The sequence below is a fragment of the Toxorhynchites rutilus genome, chromosome 1 (assembly GCF_029784135.1).
Source record: "Toxorhynchites rutilus septentrionalis strain SRP chromosome 1, ASM2978413v1, whole genome shotgun sequence".
NCBI classification, from domain to species: Eukaryota; Metazoa; Arthropoda; class Insecta; order Diptera; family Culicidae; genus Toxorhynchites; species Toxorhynchites rutilus.
Window position 1 is genome coordinate 178,043,196 of NC_073744.1, and position 20,096 is coordinate 178,063,291.

Below are 20,096 nucleotides of genomic sequence, written 5' to 3' on the forward strand. Positions count from 1 at the left end.
CTTTTGACGAAAATCTGAGAACCACTATATCGGTTTGACATGGAATGGCTGTATATATAAAAAATACAATCTTACGTGCATCGCAATGTACAAAGTATTAATGAATATGTGAAAATTATCGTTAAAAGACATTTCTATAGATCTGCACACTTTTACAGACTTTTCCATATTTTTAACAGACATTCACATGTTTTTACAGACTTTTTTTTTAAATCATCTGGCATCTCTTCGTTCCACTTTTTATCGAATATTTTCAAATCGCAGGAGTAAACATTTACGTGACTCTGACTTCGTTTGTTTTTATTTCGTTCGGAAAAACGTTATGTCAAAGAAAGGGGACATTCAAAATGCGTTGCTCAGTGAAATGCTGAGATGCTCTTTCAGAGATGCAATGGTCAATTAAACAATTGACGGAAAAATGTAGTTCGTTCATTTTATAATTTTAATTATTTTTGCCCTTGATAACAATACCCTTTTTATAGTGTAGATTATCATAAGAGAAATAACACTTCTGATCGTTGGATCTCTTTTGACATTTTAATTGGATCTTTTTTGACAGTCGTTTTGATTCAGTCCGCACTACCTAGGTTTAGTAAATACTTATCAGAACTTTACAAAAAAAAATAATTGAATCTTGTTCATCTTTCATAATCTCACAAAGTTATACATCATGTAAAAAAATGGGACCAGTACGACACACATGTCGTAATTTAATACGACCGCAAAGGGTTATATTTATAAGTTCAATCTTGAAGCATAATCTTGTTGAATGTTGAATGTTTACGTGGATACCATCAACCACATAAACATTCGTATTCACTATGCTTTAGTAGGAAAAAATAAACAGTGAAATTTTTTTATTGTAAAGCTAACGAAAAGATGCAAAAGTCTACGTCATCGACTTTTGCATCTTTTCGTCTTTTTTTAACCCAACAGTTTATTTTATCAGGCTCATTTAGCAATTCAGCTGTAACAGAATCTTTTCGCCTTAGATTGAGCATGAGAAAGCAGTATCCGTAAATCTGTATGAAAACCAAAAAAAAATCTTTAATCTGTATCTACAGATTCTTGGTTTAAAAAAGTCTGAAAAATCTGTGTGGTCCTAAGACGAGACTAGACAATATAGGGATCGAATTTGGACCAGTTTTAGGACCAGCTGCTGATTGATCATTTCTATTATTTAAATAATATATTTCAAAATACACTTCTACATAATGAACTCATGGTGAATACTCTTAAACTAGTTTTCATGACAAAGCATAACAGAAAAGTATAATTTGTTGCAAAACATCAAACAACTTTGCTCTACATCATCCAAATGTAACTATTCATAGAACATATGATACGAAAAACATGTTACAGGCGTAGAAAAATAATCTCCAGAAACCTTCATCCCTATTCTGTTTTTCGACCGATTCGAAATATTTCGAGCGACTTGATGAAATTCCATTCTGTATTCCGTTCGATCTGTTTCTCTTCGAACATTGAATGGGCAAAATGTTCAAAATAGGGAATGCAAAATTATAACTCGAACGAAATAACGGTTTCGAACGAAATGGAAATCCGTCGGAATAGAGAATTGGGCTGCTTATCTTATTAGGAAACTTCACATTTCGCATGGTTCGGCACCCCTGTTGTTCATCAGTTGTCATGTCTCGACTCAGATGGATATAAAGCATGACAAATAGCGGCCCCGGAACACTTTTTTGAGGCACACCCAGATTCACTGGTTCCGCCGATGATTTGATGTCTGTATAAATAGTGACTTGTGTTTGCCTTTCCAGGCAACTTTCGAACCAGTTCAATACAGGCCCAGTTACATTTTAATTGGATGGCAAGTTCACTAATTTAAGTCGATCGATTCAAGGTAGGTCCAAGATAGCTTCACCATATGCCACAGTCAACATTCGGAATAGGTCGGGCACTTAAATTTCTTTTTTACATCGTACTTTTTGACGTAGAACTACGTCTTTCATTAAGGGTGACGAATCAAAACACAGGTCACGTTTTTATGAAATAAAGTTAACGTTAATAACTATTATTGATGCGAACGGATTTAAACGATTCGTATACCAATCGAATCGGAATTTTTCTAAGATTTGTTTTATATACTATACATTACAATCCCATAGTCTGTATATAGGTTAAATTATGAAAATTGGAAGCATTCCCGTATGCACTTCAGTGCGAACAAAGCATATTTGCGTCTAAATTATACACTTCTCAAATCATTCCCATCCTTCCATCGAATGCTATAAGCTGCGCATGACATGATTTCTAACAGCAACAAGTTTCGACATGCAACTAAAAACACATCACAGTCATGCGCAACCGAAAAAAATTCTTGGAGGAAACTTTCCTTATGCAGTCCCTATCTACCGCACAAAAAAAAAGATTTTTCAAATTGTGCACCGAACGCGATTTTTTAAAGCTACTGGTGAAACCACTTCTCTTGTATCGACTCGCCTACGGCATGGTGTGATCCGCATAATTTGCCACCGTACGAAAGTCGCTTCCCATTACGCCCATCTTCGAACAAGAAACTTATACAGAAGGCTTTCTCAAATATTCCTGGGCGAACAAACATTGAACTGTGAATTATACTGCTAGTTTTACTGTAAAAATGATTCTAATGCAGAATGAAAAGGTTAAAAAAATATTCAACGAGACCAAGAAGTTGGTTCTTGATAAACTAGAGCCGTATATGTTACAATACACGCATACAAGACATGCGTTTTGGTAGTGCGAATAGATTGTTTAGATATTAATTAGTTGCTGTTAATAAATGTAGTTTTTGAGGCTAGGGCAATACCTACTGGTCTTTGTTACAGAGACCAGTTTTATGTTTTTGTTTTACCGCGATAAGAAAGCTTATAACGACTGATGTAACTCTTGTGTGCAGAATTTGGCTGACGAATGTCGGTTGCTCTGTTCATGATAATCAGGAGCTTCCCCTTCTGCACTTGCAACGAAACAGGACAACTCAAAATGGGTAAAATGTTTAACTTTGAGGTTATAAAATCAAGAGCTAAGATAAGAAATTAAAACCTTGTGCGGTCTGATTGCTCAGTTCTCGAAGGAAGCGGAATTAACAAAAAATGAACAGTAATACACAATAAACATTGCCAAACACAAACTGACACATACATAAAATTCTGAACAGTAAAATTTTCAAGGCCTATTATCGCTTCAGCTCGCTGCTCCAGCTAATCATCATTCCATAAATTTGGCACCGTGTTGTCTAATCATTAAAATCCCAAGCCAAAATTTCCCATCCCCCGGGCCCCTCGGGCTTTAATCATCCCACTCGTCGTTAGCGGAATTGGAATCGCTGTCGTCCTCATCGGATGACCGAATCGCTCGGCCCCGCTCAGCCAGCGCCCGTCTCAGTGCGTCAGCGAGCGCATCGGTGCCGACTTCTCCGCTGCCGGCACTGCCACTGCTGCGATCGACTTGCGCACCCTGTTCCCTATCGGTGACCGGCCGCAGCTCGATGCCGTCGCGAATCTGTGACAGGAGATCACTGCGCGGATCGGCACTACCACCGCTGCCGGTACTCAGTGCGCTTTGGTCCACTTTCTGCAAACGAATGGGAGATCAAGATTTTGGGTTAATTCGTCTCCAAAGGATGCGACTGGCCTACCTTGAGTGTCGTTCCTTTACGAATGCTGTCCAGCAGTGCCGATCTGCCATCATCTATCACTAGCGCGGGGGCAGCGGGTGCGGGTGATTTAAGCGAAGGTGAAGCCATCATCGGCGGCGGGGGAGGCGGAATTGGTCCAGTGGCAACAGGAGGCGGAGGCGGTGGTGGAGGCTGTTTGACGGGGATTAAAGTACAAAACGACGGCTTAACCAACATTCTAAAGGTACACTTACTGGTCCCGGAATGGTGGTTGCCGCTGGAAGATTACCATGTTGCTGTTGCTGCATGGGAGGCGGCCGTGAAGGTGCCTGGTTTACCTTTGGCGGTGTTGTTGCTGGTAATGGTGGCAGTGTCCTGTTTGGAGGTGGAGGCGGCGGATTACGATGCTGCACATTCCCGTTGACATGCTGCTACAAGGGGGAAGAGAAAATACATTCAGTGAAACATTTCAAGCTAAAGAACCACTTTCATAATCATTCATGTTCAACCTGATCGTGATGGTTTCGCAAAGGGACAGGTGGTGGAGCCGGTGGCTTCTGCTTCCGATTGCCGCTCTGTTCCGACTTCATCGTATCCAGCACTTTATGATTCTGAATAAAGTCGTAGATGAACTCCCGCGTTTCACGATCCTTCAACTGCATACGCCCCACAGACAAGCAGCGCCATTCGAACGGGGATACAACGAAAGGGAACGAAAGAGCATCGTTAAAGAAGCAGATCGCTGCTGTGAAAGCAAAACAACCCAACCCCCAACAACCAATATGCGGTGCGTGATGAAGCAACTCTCGGACTTACATGCTGATCTCTCACGCCAGCCTTCTCGAGGAAGGGCTTGAGCGTTTCCTCCTCGCCGCTGAGATCGAAACCGCTGGTTGGGCTCCAGCCAACGTGCGTCACGTGTTTGAAGTTCGACGGCATGCCAATGTCCTCTTTGCGGAGGCGAGTCTTACCCTTGGCTTTGTTGGATGGCCGCTGGTAGTTCTGCTGGACGAAGGCCGTGTTTGGAATTACCGGAGCGGTAACTGCGGATAGAATTCATTTGGGTTATCGGAGTTGAAAACGCACCCAGCACAGCACTTACACGATGGTTTGTTACGCAGTGTAACCGTGTTATCGCTAAATGCATTGTTTTGGTTCGCAACCGGAGGCGGCCGGGCCGGTGGTGGATCCTTGCGGGTGCTGTTCCGCTTGAGCCGCTCTAGAATGAGATTGTGAAAATTTAGGGAAAGTTTTACTTTATCCGACATCTATCATAGCAATTGGTTAGCTTTCACTTTCAATGAATGAAAATTCACAGTTTTACCAAAATTTAATTTCCACAGTGCATCTTGCATCCCCGAACGAAATTGACAAACATTAAAGTGGCTTACTTTGACTATAGTTTTGAGTGCATTCATTCGCAAATTCCGTTCATTAAACTTACCTTGAGGTTTTGAAGTTTATTTCAATAAATGTGAAGGTAAATGATCTTGATTTGTCCGATTTGGGGTGTTTTTACGCAACTAGTAAATGCAAATCGATTTTTCTTCATTGAAATCAAATACAATCGATACGAGTTTGGGTTTGTTGAAAAGCCTCAAGTCTCTAGTTGCTAATACTACCATAAGCCGTTGAGATTATTCGAATTTTTATGTTTTTTAACGACTTTCCTCAAAGAGAAATTATGATCATGGTTTGACCACCTCTGATCATGGTTTGTCCAATAAATGATCATGGTTTGTCCGGTTTTAGGAATCACCATTTATGAATGAAAACATTCGAATTCTCAAGTAGATAATGCATTTATCATTGTTTGAGTTTACTGTCATCATATTCATCCATTCATAATTTTGGCTTTCTTCAGAATATTGCCTTTTCTTGGGTCTTTTCAAAGTGTTCACCTCAACACACCCAACACAGAGAAACACTCCCTCTTATTCACGACTTCAAATCTCACCTAGTGACGAACTATAGTCACGCCATTCGTCTACGGGAATGCAGTGACTTGAGCCATCTCACCTCATTCGCCGCGCGGAATAAAGGGGACTATTTCTGCTATGCGCGAAGGACACAATCCCCTTTATTGAATGCGAATGAGGTGACATGGCTCAAGTGGCAATATTAGTGAGAATGATCAAATAAGAATCTTTCTGCTCTTCATGTAGCATAATGAATTCATGAATTCAGGGTTTTCAGCCTGGAACAAACTTGAATCGTTTCTGTTGATCTGGAGCAAAATATACGTCGCACCGTCCAACGCGAATCCTTTCAGACGATCCTTATGAGGAATTTCTTCCTTATGGAACTGACAACAACAAGCGATACTGCGGCGTAAAAGTCGTCATGTACCTCAATGTTGCTTTGTTCAGATGGAATAATTTTGACAAATGGAGAAATGCTGTACCAATCTGTACTTTTTGACGAAAATCTGTACTCTGTACCGTACAGAATCTGTACCAAAAATAACGAAAAAATCTGTACCATTCCAGTTAAGTCTGTACGTGTGGCAACACCGCCTGTCAGTTTCGAGTTGCTTTGTGTGCGGATCGAAGTTGAGTTCAAGTTTGACAGCTGAGATGAAGACAAGTTGAGATCGAGTGTCAGTTGACCCGTGTGCGGACGGCCTAACCTTCACCGAGAGTGTCTTGAGCAGCTTCTCTGGTTTAGCAAACAAGAATTTTGGAATCTTTCTTCCTGATCACGTCGGGTTCTCAACGTGAGTTTGCACATTTCCCCGCCTTGCGTGTTCTATCGTCGATAACTTTTGAATGTGTGCTTCAATCTCGATGAAGTTTGCACTACTGAATAGATAAACCATCCGAATCAACACGCTGACATTAGTTTCTCGACATGACAACTAGGGTCGCTGTAATGAATAAAAATAAGCGACCAAATTTTAACTGAAACACAATTTACTATTGTATTTCCTGTAGACTGGTCTTCCATTTTCCAATGTACTATCGAAAAAAAATTCTGTAGTTTTTTTTTTTAATAGCCTCTTGTATTTCTCCTAAATCAACTAGACCTTTAAAAAAAACTTTGCACTTCACAATACAGCCAGTCAATGCCAAACCGATAGAGTGATTCTCAGATTTTCATAAAAAGTAATAATTTTGTTCCTTGTTGCAAAATATTAGACCCGTATTTTTTTTTTCATTAGGGTGCCCATTTCCATTTGAGGGTGGTTCGAAAAATCAACTTTTTCCCCTTTTATCCAAAAATGACTTTTTAAAAAAAATCGTAACATTCTAAATACTCAACCGATTCAGATGATCGATATATCAAATTAAAGCCAGTTGGCTATACTTTTTTTTTGGAGAAATGTTTTACTAGTAAAAAATTTCATTTTGGTTTTCGTTATTATTGATAATATTTGTTTTTTGTTGTATACATGGCGTTGGACTAGAGGGCGCTATATTTTTTCCATTCTATGTTTGCGCCCACGAAATTGATCTTTGTTCGAAGGTGGAAATTGATTTTCAGGCGAAATAACGCCTTCATATATCTTCTATCTATATAAATAAAAATGGAAAGCCAAATGTGTTGCTAATCGCAAAATACGAAGAAGGAAAGGTCCCTTTCGAGCCATATTCATTTTGTTGTATTTGTTGTATTCTGCCCATAGAACAATGTTATGATGAGAAAAAGATTAGAAATTTGTTCTAAAGAATTCATATCAAAACAATAATTTTGGACGAGACGAAGTTCGCCGGGTCAGCTAGTAGCAGTGTTCCGAGCTCTGCAATACAATTTTCTTAACCAATGTTTAAGTTGTTAAAACTAACATTATAGACACATTAAACGTAAAAACAGGAAGTGGGTTATATCTATGGTATAACCGCAAGGGTGACGTAGGACTATCGTTGATTTAGAGATCATTTGTTTGAAGTTTAATCTAAATCCATTCTGAATGAATGAATAAATGAATATTAGGGAGACTTCGAAAACGAGAGCGTTACGTTGGAGGCACAATCTTCAGAATAATCAGAATAATCTTCAGAAGCTAACCTGCTAACTGTACTTAATTGACAAATCACAAACCCAAATGTATTATATGGATATTTTATGGATAGAAAACATTAAAATAAACTCTTTCGCTTGAATGTAATTTTCAATTCCAAGGGGAACTGGCAGATTATTTTCCAGCAACGATTAGATATTTCCACATTTTCCTCGATACTGGAAGCCCACCAGTGGTTAATACTAACTCGATAACCACCTGTTAATAGTACTTGATTGAAAAATATTTGGTCACAGTGTTACATGGATAGAAATAATTCAAATAAACTCTTTCACATGAATGTATTTTTAAATTCCCAGAGGAACTGGCAGATTATTTTCCAGCAATGATTAGATCTTTCCGGAACTTTCTCGATGCTGAATGGCATCCAAACGGAAAGAATTATGCGCGTGTATGTGTCGATCCTTCGCCGTCCACCTCCTCCAGCACGTTAGGCAACGATGTTGTCTTGTCGATGTCCTCACGAAAAATGAATGTGTCTCACCACCAGAATATCGCTTAAGTATGCTTTTTGTGTGTGATTGAATCGAGAGAAGGTGTGGTTTACGATGGCAATTTGGAAGGCAAACTAGAGGGGAATGAACTCTCTGAGCTCGGAACTTTCGGCGACCGAGCAAGAATCGATTGCGGGCGCATACAATATTGGATACGGAAATATCCTACTGATGGGGAAGAATAATCTACAGAAGCTATTCTGTTAATTGCGATTGATTGAAAAATCACAAAACCAAATGTATTTGGTCACAGTGTTACATGGATAGAAAACATTAAAATAAACTCTTTCACATGAATGTAATTTTAAATTCCCAGAGGAACTGGCAGATTATTTTCAGTAACGATTAGATATTTCCACATTTTCCTCAATACTGGAAGCCCACCAGTGGTTAATACTAACTCGATAACCTCCTGTTAATAGTACTTGATTGAAAAATATTTGGTCACAGTGTTACTTCAATAGAATACATTCAAATAAACTCTTTCACATGAATGTATTTTTAAATTCCCAGAGGAACTGGAAGATTATTTTCCAGCAATGATTAGATCTTTCCGGAACTTTCTCGATGCTGAATGGCATCCAAACGGAAAGAATTCCGCGCGTGTATGTGTGTGTAGCGATGTCTTCCCGGGGAACCATTTGTGGCATCACTCTCCTCCTGATGGATTCCCTTCTGGCCTAAGGTGCACAAACAGGTTCTTGGTAAAACCGTTCATCCGCGCTTTCATGATAAATGAAGAGCTTCACCACAACAGCGACAACATGCTCCAATCGCTGTTCAATTAGAACTGAGTGGATTTCCGAGCGGCGCTCGCTTATATACCGATTGGTGATTTCAATAGCCTGTTTTGAAAGCAATTTTAAGACTATTGAAACAAGTTTTTGGATCAAAAAGTAACAAGTATAGAACGCGTAGACATTTTATCTTTCGAATGAAGTGTTTATCATACCATTTCGTTCAGTTGTTTAGGAGCTATTAACGCTCAAAATCTCGGTCTCCGGCGTAACGCTTTCGTTTTCGAAACTTTGATTTTACACCCCGGTATAGAAATGAAAGACGTAGTCCTACGTCAAAATAATAAATGTATTGATATTGAGTTTAATGACTTGAAACGCTATGACTTAGGAATAATATTTTATTGAGCGGTTTTTATAGCTGTTTCGATGATGTTGTCTAGCATCAGTGTCGAAAAAATAACAATACAAACAAAACCATTGCGGAGAATTGAAAAATGAAAATTCAATATCTTGTGAGTAATCGATTAGAGTTTGGTTGAGATTACTTGATAGGAAGTGCGTTTTCGCTGATTTTCTACACACTTTTTCGCAAAATTATTGATTTTTTTTTGCATATCGGGCGAGGGGTGAGGGAGGGGGATAAAAGAAATGAGCGCCATTGTGGCAGCTTTTTGTGGCTTCCTTCCACCTTCACCTTAATATTGTAAACTAATAATGGTTTCAGAATAAATTTTGATTTGCCGATATTCAGATTTAGGTACAAGCGAACCATGAGATCATGTGACATGTCCAAACTTATTGTCATTAAAACAAATGATAACGGGTTCAACCGATAGCAGAAAGAATCAATAATCCGCTGTGAAGGAATCTGAATTTTAAACATCGAAACATTTAAAAAATGAACCCCGGGAGGACGGATGCTCCAATTTTATCGCAACGGAATTCCACTGGCTGCTATCTAATCTATTATTGAAACTTAACCTGTTAGTAAGCAAAACACATAGTCTTTTCAATACCTTGATACGGATAACAAATACTCCCGTCCTTACCATCTCTCCGACGATTTCTGTTCGTAATCGTTGAAGTGGTGGTGGACATGAACGCGGACGCCTCTTCCTCAGTGGCAAAATTGAACGCCACAATGCTATCCTAAGAAACGAAAAAAAAAACGACATTAAACAGAATTTCAACCCACAAATCGTAGCAACCCATCACTCTACTTACATGCCCTTCGAACACGATCAAAAACGGCCGCGGCTTCGTGACGTCGATTTTGTCGTACAGCTCCTGCTCCCACACGAGCTTGTTCGCCTTCAGGCAGTACAGCCGGAAGAAGTACGACTTGCGGATGTTGTCCTTGATGAAGCAAAGCGCACCGGTCCATTTCTTCACCCAGGAAGCGTGCGCTGGCGATTGCGTCACGTACAGCTGCACCACCGCGGTGCACTGGGTCTGATTGGTGTGTTGTGTCGGTTGGTGGTTGGTGGTCGAACCGCGCCGGAGATCACACAGATGACGGTGGCGAACGGTATGGAAGAGGTAAAAGACAATTATTATTATTATGGCGATAGATTGCTGCTGTGAGAGGAAAAATGATAAAACTGTGGGGGAATTTGTATTTATCTGCTATCCGTTACGTATCGGAAGGATGTATACACGAATGGTGGTGGTGCGGATGCAACCACAGCTTTGCGCGTTGACTCTATTTGGGACGGTGAACCTGTTGCACAACACGTTCAACGCGTTCTTCTCTGGCAACAACTAGTTTCTGAAACAGATTTTACTTTCGTTAGTTCCCCCATTGGGCTAGCTGGCAGTAGCAGTGACCAAGTGTGGTGGCGCTTTCCAGGGCAAGTCTGTTGGAAAAAATATTTGCAGAATGCTGTCTCAGATTCAGTGCTTCCTGATATGCCACTGGTTGTGACCACTTCCAGCTTCAGTCAACGAAACTAGGGATGCACGATAAGTTGTAGTGTAAAAGACTAAGAGTAGAAGGGTCTGTACCTCTAGGGGCACTGATGGAAGCTTGAATTTCAAAATGATTACTTCAAACTGGATAAGCTTTCCGTCTGCTGAAAGTTTGCAGCAGTTTGGCAAGCGTTTAGTGCTTTTATCACACGAATTTGAATGAATCCACTCAGCTCGCCATTATGCAGCGTATGGGACAAATGTACAGTAGAACCCCGATTATCCGGGGAATAGTCTGGCAAGATCACCGCGAGTAACCAAATTCGCGGATAACGCAATAAAGGACTTAAAATGAGGTGCAAACTCGAAAAAATGATATTTCAGATGAAAAATTGTATTTTATCAATACTGAAATCATTAAACTATCCATCGATAAGGTCGTGTATATCAGTGGTCTAATAATGTGGAAGCCATGACCAAAACAAAAGAGCATGAGCTTACCACCCACTGACAAATCCCGGGAAAGGACTATAGATTTACTGTGGAACTCGCTGTCATGAATAATCCGCACCGCGGATCATTCGCTCACGCATAATCGGAGTTCTACTGTACTCGGTTCGTAATTTCGTTAAAGTGCTCCCAGTAATTTGATATAACTTGCTTCGAAAGCTGTTATCGTATTGACAATAAACCGATTCGGATAGCATGCAATAGGTTGACTGTCAGTGTACTGTTTTGCTTCAGGAAGTAAGTGATTACCAGCCTTGAACATTGTTTTAACAATAAGTTATGGTTCAATGGATATCCATCGGAAGTAGGAACAAAAAAAGACGGGTGGGTAATGTCGGGGACATAACCGGAGTGTCGTAGGACAGCTTTTGTTAAATATATATTTTAAATATATTGTTTGATTTTCTTCTCCTACGTGAATACCTACCTATCTACCTGAAAAATGGATTAGTTTACTGTTTACTCTTTATGAACATGTTGGTGGTTCTGAAAAAAACCTTTGGCGGTGTGTTTTTGCGTTTTTTCTGAAACCTTTGTACTTATCAACGCCGGGCAACTTTTGGCGTATGCACATATCGTACAATCAAAATGATGGCTGTGATAGGGAATGCATAGGTGGTCATCAGCGCGCGTTTTGTACTCTAGCGGTACACACTCACAGGATAGAGACAAATCGACAGACTCAGCCAGAGGGGCGAGTCCAACGAGACGAACGAATGAGCGTTAAAAGGGAGCGATGGCAAAAAAATACATTCATTACGGTTTGTTCGCTCGTTGGATTCACATGCAGGCTAAAAAGGGTCCTTTGCAGGATCACAACATTATCTTCAATCTAAAGAGTTTATTGTTTTGTTATCTCTCGATATCCCCATCTTGTTCGGCTAAACCTTTCTGTTTAGCGATTGCGTTTGCCACTCGCCACAGCTTTCACAGTTGGAAAATTTCTTCCCATCCAGCTTTGTGACATGTTGTACAGTAAATTACATTCAATGCGACATGCCGAAGCGCCACTCAGTGTCACATTGGAGGCGATTTTAGCCTGTAATTGAACATTTGCGATGACAGTGGTACAGTGTCGACTTTCAATGTGGGGTCATAATTTGGATCTCTATGTTTACAAAAATGTCCAACTAAATAAGTCGCATTACATGCCGTCCAATTAGCTAAATGTCGAACTAATTGTAAATTAATGTACTTTTAATCTGGAAACAATTTAAGAATTGGTGTAAATTCAATAATCAGGAAAGGCCCCAACTATCAATAAGCTCAGAACAACTGCCAAATTCACATACTCATCAGATCCTGGCAAAAAAAATTATGAAAACATCAATTTGTGTTTTATTATTATTTTGGATAATGTTTTAGAAAGCATTGAACTGTATTTCCTAAACTCTTTTTTGGAAGGTTTAATGGCCCTGAAAAGCGCCTTGTTTTATGGAATGGTTCCAATTTAGAAAACTTAGTACTCGTGGTTTTGAAAAAAACCATTTCGAACGCCCTCGATGCCACCTTGTTCTGGATTTGCCACCAAAGCAGTTTGTATAAAGAACAAACTTTTTTCTTCTGCTACCTGATGCCGTTTTGCGATTGCGTTTGCCACTCGCCACTCGCTGCAACTGCCTGTTGTTGTCTTGATGTCCACCGAACCGAATGTGTTCTGCTCCGAATGCGGGATTTCTTATCGTCGCGAGCAGCTTTGCCAGCTAATTCGATCACTTCGGCGGCCGAAACTATATAACGCCGGCTAGGTGGACTGGTGCACTGGTACTAAAGCGCTCGGCCTAGCTACCCTTGCGGGGAACTCCAGATCAACACGGTTCGAGCGGGATTTTGCCTTTCCCTTCACTTTTCCTCCTTTACCAGGTCCAGACATGGCTGCTTGGGTTGGTTTGTTGATGTGTTGTGATGCGAACCGATGTGGTGTACGGTTTGGATGAGAATGATCGTTACGGAAGGAAGGAAGGTCTTGAATTATAGAGACTTTAAACTTTTGCAGTTCATTCGTCTCTAGCCTTGAGAAAGGCCCTTTGAAAACTCTACGCTACTCTACTCCAGCGCTACCACCTCCGGCCTCTTGCCTTGAGAAAGGCAGTCGATCCCTCGCCGTCCAGCTCGTCCAGCAACGATGTTGTCCAGTCGGTGTCCACACAAAGAATGATCGTTACGGCAGCGGAGCGGGGATTTTTAAGCTGACTGGCTGGCTCGAGAATTACGCATGTGTGAGACTGCGACCAATGTTTCGTTCATTTTTTTCTTTTTCTTTTCCAATCGTGCTTCATTCTATTTCGCTGCTGCTCTGGTTGCCCGTTTTGGTCGGTACGATTTGAGGAGCACAAAATGGACCAATCAAAAATGGGCACATAGTGCATTTGGACAATGCTTGATATTTCACAATTATTCAATTATTTATCTCAAGAAAAATGAAATGTTATTCGTTATGATAGATGCGTAGATATATTTCCTATCAATTGATGCAAAAAACTTTGCGATCTATTGAGAAATGCTCGAGTTATAAGCGTTCCAAATCTAGCATTTTTTCCTACTTGTTCAGTGCCTAGATTTCCATTTCACACCCTATATCTTCCGGTTAGACGTAGTCCTACGTCAAAAGTCATTTTTTAAGCGTTCTTATAACCGCCCCCCCCCCCCCCATTTTCATTTTGAAACTTCAAAATATGAATGAAACGCGATACGACTGTAGTGGTGGACTGTAATGTACATTCTGTTAAATATATACCGGACATTTGTGTTTTTGAATAAAATGCTTTATTGAGCAAATTCGTTCTCAAGTCTTCAATGTTGTCAGAATGGGTCCCACGAAGCTGGTGGGATCAAAATTTGATTGTTCAAGCATGTTTTCATCCACTTGATAGCGTTCTAATTTTTGAATAACATTAAGCTCTTTTGGCACTAGTCGTGCTGCGACTTTTCTTATGCCAAAACATCAACCAAAATATGACCAGAGGTCTCGTGAGAGATATTCAATTCACGGGCTAGCTCTCTCAAATTTAAATGACGATTTCCAAGCATCATTCCTGCAAAACTCAGGCGTCGACTCAACACACGCCGACTAATGGAAACTTTCCCTTGCCAGCGAAGGGGAAAGAGCCGTCGCAACAGGTGACATCCGTCTCCTTTATGATATTTCACGATGCCTGAAAGAAGCCAGGATAAATACAAAGATGACTGTAAAGGACGCGAGTGGTCAATAGTTATCCGATTAATCTGACGTATGAAATCCAACATAGCCCCAGGGATCGACATTTTATCAGCCGAGATGGTCAAAGCCGATTTAGCACTTACCGCGTGAATGTTGCATATTTATTTCTGTAATATCTTGGACACCACGACTCTTCCGGCCAACTAGGGCGTCTTTATTGAGGTCCCAACAATCGAGACCCGGATGTATGTGACTCAGATTGCAGTAGAACGTTGTGGGTATAAAGACATCGGTGATTTAAGCAACTTTGCGTACTTGAAATCTCCAAAAATGAATTAGACTACTTTTTGCAAAGAATTTTTTTTCTTGATTTATCACAAAAAAATATAATTCAAAAACAAAAGTACCTACAAAATTCTGGTCAAATAATTAAAATTACACTGAAGAAAAATATTTTAAAGTTTGAAATTTATTTTCTCAAGAACGTATTTTTGTAATTCTCAAAAAAATATATGAGTAGCCCATACAATTACCAACATGTCACCCATGCATCGGAAGATGGGCACTTTTACATGGAGAAACTTTTTCATGTTTTCATTGAAAGAATTATAACGCATTCTAATTATGTGTACAGTCAAGATAGCGATATAATGTATTCGACAAAGTTTTAGATCTTATTAAAATATGAAAATATTTTTCGAAGACGTCAACTTTTTATCGGCATTGTTTCTGGGATATATGCACCTGGGACCTGAAGCGCTTTAAAACATGTCAGATCCACCCCACCTCTACTTACTTAGAATTCAAAAACTTTAATTTATCCGAATAACAGGCCAGAACATCATTGATCACATCCAAACATATTTTGAGCATGTCTCGGATACCGTCTGTGATCAGTTCCTGAGTTGAACCAAAAATCTATAATGCGACTTTTCTATGCAATCGGAATTCTACAATGAATGTAAGATGTAAGTCAAATTAAGTAAGTAAGTTATTTGAATCAAATCTCATCAGCATACCTGAACAATCAGAATGAAAAGATTAAGCAATCATGTTTTAAAGCTCATTACGTGATTCAGTGAGTTATGTAGAATTGTTCAGGTTTTTATTTAAAGTAATAACCCGCGCTTAATTGTTTCATCAACTATCACAAATAAAATTACACAGAAAACCTGTCTTGTTAAAATAACGTTGAACAAAAATGCTTATCAAAAACAGAAGCAGAAGAGCAGAAAAGACGAGATAAAGTAAATAACACGAAGCAAGTTGCACTTTTTAATTACCCTGAATCTAACTCCTTTTTCTTTAAACTGCGTCCCATAAAGACTTCCAATACTTGCAATTCTTCCAGGTAGCAGTAGATTGGTTTCTGTGAGTTCAAGTTCAACAAGTGATTCGGATTCCACTTTTAGTCGTTCGGACATAACATCGGACATAATTTTGTCCATAACAACTTAGGCAATCACAAAGCAAGGAATCATCGGTACCTCTGTCTGATATTCATGCAAAAACGATTCAACTGTCGATGCTGCCGTAATACAAAAAGTAAATTTCGGTCCCAGCAGCCTTTCATCCACGGCATTGACGATAATCTCGAACACCTTTAATCGGAAAACTGCAAAACTCCGTTTAAAGTTTGGATGGCTTTTCTTAATCTTAGGCGAGGCAAAGAAACAAGAGGAGAATTCTTTGCCTCGCCGACAAACCGTCTGAGGTTGGGTAGCATTTAAGCTGCACGTCCCGCAACACGTTCGTTCTCCACTCAGCGAACATCACAAACCTTCAACGGAAATACAGTTGAACCCGTTACGACCGTGTAATCTGCACTTTTCAGAGGGATGCAGCCCCTCCTTGGAAGAATTATGAACCATATGGAGTCCACAGCTTCCAATGCTTGTAAAATCCTTAAAGATTTTCCAGTTTACTGCTGGGCCATCCGTGGAACATTGAATTACTTTGATTTCTTTGAAAACGCAGATTCGCGCTGAAGTTCGTAACATGCTAAAACACATGCATTAAAATTTTAGAACGCCAAAAAAAACACTGAACAAAAAAATCCCGACGTCACGAAACAATTCCCGACTTTTTACCGCATTTTTCCCGATGGATTTTGATTCCCGACTTTTCCCAAAGGAACAGAAGAAGAACGAAGGGGAATATTTGCCTAGAGTTTAAACAGTGGACCTCGCTGAGACAAACCTTCGTAAAGGCGAATGAACTCTATGAGTTTAGAGCCTCTATAATTCAACAACGAACGAACGAACGACAATCCTTCATTCTTCATTGAGTAAATCGACTGAACAACATCGTTGCTGGGCGAGCTGGAAGGCGAGGGATCGATTGCCTTTCTCAAGGCAATGGGGGTGGAGGAGTAATATGATGTATAAAGTAAAGTTCACCAATGGCCTTTTTGAAGGTTAGCGACGAATGAACTGAAGAAGTTTAAAGTCCCAAGCAAGGAAAGAAGGCAAACTCTCAGTATCGTTCTGTATTCAAAGCAATGAACATCGCTTGTTCTTCCTTGTTTTGCGTCATCACATGTCTTCGTTCCGGATTGAGCTGTGGACGCGACCAAATTACTCACTCGCTGATGTCTCTGGCGTTGCAATCATTGCATCAAACTGACGCCATTACAGTAAGGTCCTGAGCTACACAATTGTGTGGGGAATCATCAAGCTAGGCTATCCATGGCTAGACTAGGCTATGATTGACGATTGTTTGGTGTTGCAAATTATGCAGTCATAATGATAAATATAAAAAAGGAGGAGAGATAGCGGGAGGGGAAATATTAACGGTAGGGTATTAGTAGTGAATCTCTGCTGAGGCAAATATTCAGCCTTTTTCCAAGCAGTTAACATTGTTTGTTTTCTGTCATCAATGTATTGAACTGACGCTATGGCGAAGAAGCTGTTAAGGTTGTGCACCAAAAAATAATTTGGGGAATACCAAGTTATTCAATAAGTTATATTAAGTTATTACTTTATTTGGGCTCGCGTGCCAGTCGCAAAACTGCTTTCAATTAGGATTGCATTTGCGCTAATCTTGATCATAATGAAGCAGTGCTACTCTTTCCGAGGTTATGGAGATTAACAGATAGAGTTTATTTCGTTTAATTAGTCACCTAGAAAGAAAAAGTCAATTTTGTATGTGATTTGGTTTCGATTGCCAGTAGCCTCCACTCAGAGCTGCGATTTGTCGTGAGAATCAAGTGATGGTACTCACACAAAGATAATCAACAAATTTTGTGCTACGATTATCTTTGGTGACCATCCCAAAGCCAGTCCAATAGTGTGAGAAGAGTATTATCACAACACTAACACATGGTGAGCTTCTACTTGACAGTAGAAATCCGAGCTCCTTGGTGAGTGTCCTGTCGCTGAAATGTCAGAATAGTGCGACACTCAAAAGTCTAGCTGAGGGTTTGGTGTTTGGCGATATTCACAACATTCGCCTCTTTGTGTTCGTTCTTCGTGACTAGGGATGCCAGATGTGAATATACAGTTTCATTTTAAATACAATTTGAAGAATATTGTGTTTTCAGGCATGTATTTTCTTTTCAACTTTTCAGACGGCCTTAACGTTTTTAGCGGCACTTCGCCGACTATACGTAGTAATACACGTGTCATTTGTATTAGTACTTAGTTCGTGGAATAACACGCCTTGCGTATCCCCTCTATTCCGGCTCCCGATCGGGTTTGAAATTAGCAAAATGATGCATTTTGTAACCCGTTCGACTTCGATTTTTTTACCAAATTTGTTTCTCATCATTGTAAGGATACTAAATCAGCAGACATGTTCGCAATTTTACTGATATTTAGTGTCCTGTCTATTCTGTTGCAGACTTATATTTTCAGTTGCAGACTGCAGGGATATGGTATTTCTACTCTTTATGACTTGATTCCCTGCGCTAACAACCCCTTTTTTCATACATTACTTTGCTATTCTCGCGGTTACAAAAATATCTGCCATTTATACACATCAACATTTCAGTTTTTTGTCGAAGGCTTTCACAAAAAATCATCTGGCATCTCTGGAGATGATGACATTTACTCTGACAAATGCCAACACGAAAATGACAAGTCACCAAGTATTTTTGTATACATTATACATCAAATAGTTTTGTGTACTATGTCTCTCTGGGTTGACCGCTACCGACCGCGCCAGCTGTCCAAACTGGACTGCCACAAAACGCAAGTTACGCATCTGATTAATCTTTGCTCCCAGGGAGACTTCCCACATGTTCTACGGTCCTTCCAGGCCAGTAAGAAAACTCGCATCATGTGTCTGCTGCGGAAACTACCAATCGGGCGCGAAACGACTACGCAATGATATAATGAACTTCACAACGCCCGCGAACCTGAAGGTGGAAATCAGGACCATCAGCAGTAATTACCACATCGAGTTGAATTTTTAATTTGTGTGATCATCTCACGTTTATTAACTAAACTTCAATAGTTCTGGTAATGATTAACTCTAAATAAAAAGCTTTTTTGTGACATTGACGGTGATGGATTGCAGCTCTGCCTCCACTAAGGATGACAGCTGCGCTTATCTCGAGCATGTATTGTTCTGCGAACACAAGTATGAATCATCAAACAATTATAGTTAAATAATTCTACAATAAAAAAAAACATTTCAGGGCGACCAAACTGGTAGAATGGTTATTTCAAAATTTTCGTCGCATTATAAAATAATATCCGCAGTTATAAACAAGCGACTTGCATTAAACAACAGCGTAGTTTCACATCAACAATGCGGTCGTGTCTTGAACACAACCTCCTATAATTTTTATTCAAACCATTTTCTACATTTCATCTTTGACCAGAATTGTGTAGGTATTATAGGTTTATAGTTATAAATTTCTGTAAAAAATTAAAAGAAAAAACATTGTCCCTTTTCGAAAAGTAGTCTTATTTTTTTTAGATTTCAAGTATGCAAATAAGTATAAATAACCGATGTTTTTACACCCACAACGTTTCACTTCAATCTGAGATGGCGCTGCCAATGACCAGGCGAGTTGGCATGAAATTCGTTTATATCAAAAACCGCCGAACAAAAAAAAGTTTGTTCTCAATGATGCTGTAAAAAAACCAAACGCGCTCAAAATTGACATTAAGAATACTGACAGTAGTACCAACTAAAAGAAATAAGTTTGAAAAATGTTCAGCGGAAAGATTTGGAGCTACAATGGGGGTGAGAATGGGTCAAAACCAGAGAAAAACTTTGATGAATAATTAAACAATAAGGGGCTGTCCTCATACCACGTGGACAGAAACCGTCCAATTTTAAATGAATATCAAAACAAAGCATATGTTTCATATGAGTTTAATTTTGAAATACTAGTAATACTTTGTTTTTCTATTATCTGCGAAGATGTAAAGGCTATCTGGCTAGTCAACACGGAAACGCGCAATATACAGTTCAACAATCCACAATCGAATATAAACCACACAATTCCGAACATACAGGGAAACTTCGATATAACGTACCCTCGTTATAACGTACCCTCGATATAACGTCACTCGATATAACGTATATTTTACCTCGATATAACGTACACATTTCCAAAGTGTAAAGAAATTTTGTTTTCAATTTTTTTTTTCTGATAGAACAATGAATTATCTGTATTGTGATGCTAAAA

The 20,096-nt window shown here is 39.6% G+C and overlaps 1 protein-coding gene across 3 annotated transcripts in view; it reads right to left on the reverse strand.

Annotated features, from left to right (window-relative positions):
- Nucleotides 1-2,592: 2,592 nt before the first annotated feature.
- LOC129777267 (actin nucleation-promoting factor WASL-like) overlaps nucleotides 2,593-20,096 on the reverse strand; it is a 39,881-nt gene continuing 22,377 nt past the window's right edge. Inside the window, exons 3-10 of one of the 3 annotated variants that reach the window (XM_055783572.1) lie at nucleotides 10,102-10,329; nucleotides 9,894-10,026; nucleotides 4,725-4,841; nucleotides 4,439-4,665; nucleotides 4,132-4,278; nucleotides 3,877-4,050; nucleotides 3,644-3,814; nucleotides 2,593-3,579 (exon numbers count right to left, since the gene is read on the reverse strand). In XM_055783572.1, the coding sequence (XP_055639547.1) occupies nucleotides 3,295-3,579; nucleotides 3,644-3,814; nucleotides 3,877-4,050; nucleotides 4,132-4,278; nucleotides 4,439-4,665; nucleotides 4,725-4,841; nucleotides 9,894-10,026; nucleotides 10,102-10,329 (1,482 nt within the window). In that variant the 3' untranslated portion in view covers nucleotides 2,593-3,294. Of the gene's footprint in view, nucleotides 3,580-3,643; nucleotides 3,815-3,876; nucleotides 4,054-4,131; nucleotides 4,279-4,438; nucleotides 4,666-4,724; nucleotides 4,842-9,893; nucleotides 10,027-10,101; nucleotides 10,330-20,096 lie in introns of all 3 variants that reach the window. The other 2 variants (XM_055783649.1, XM_055783501.1) reach the window with 2 other exon arrangements.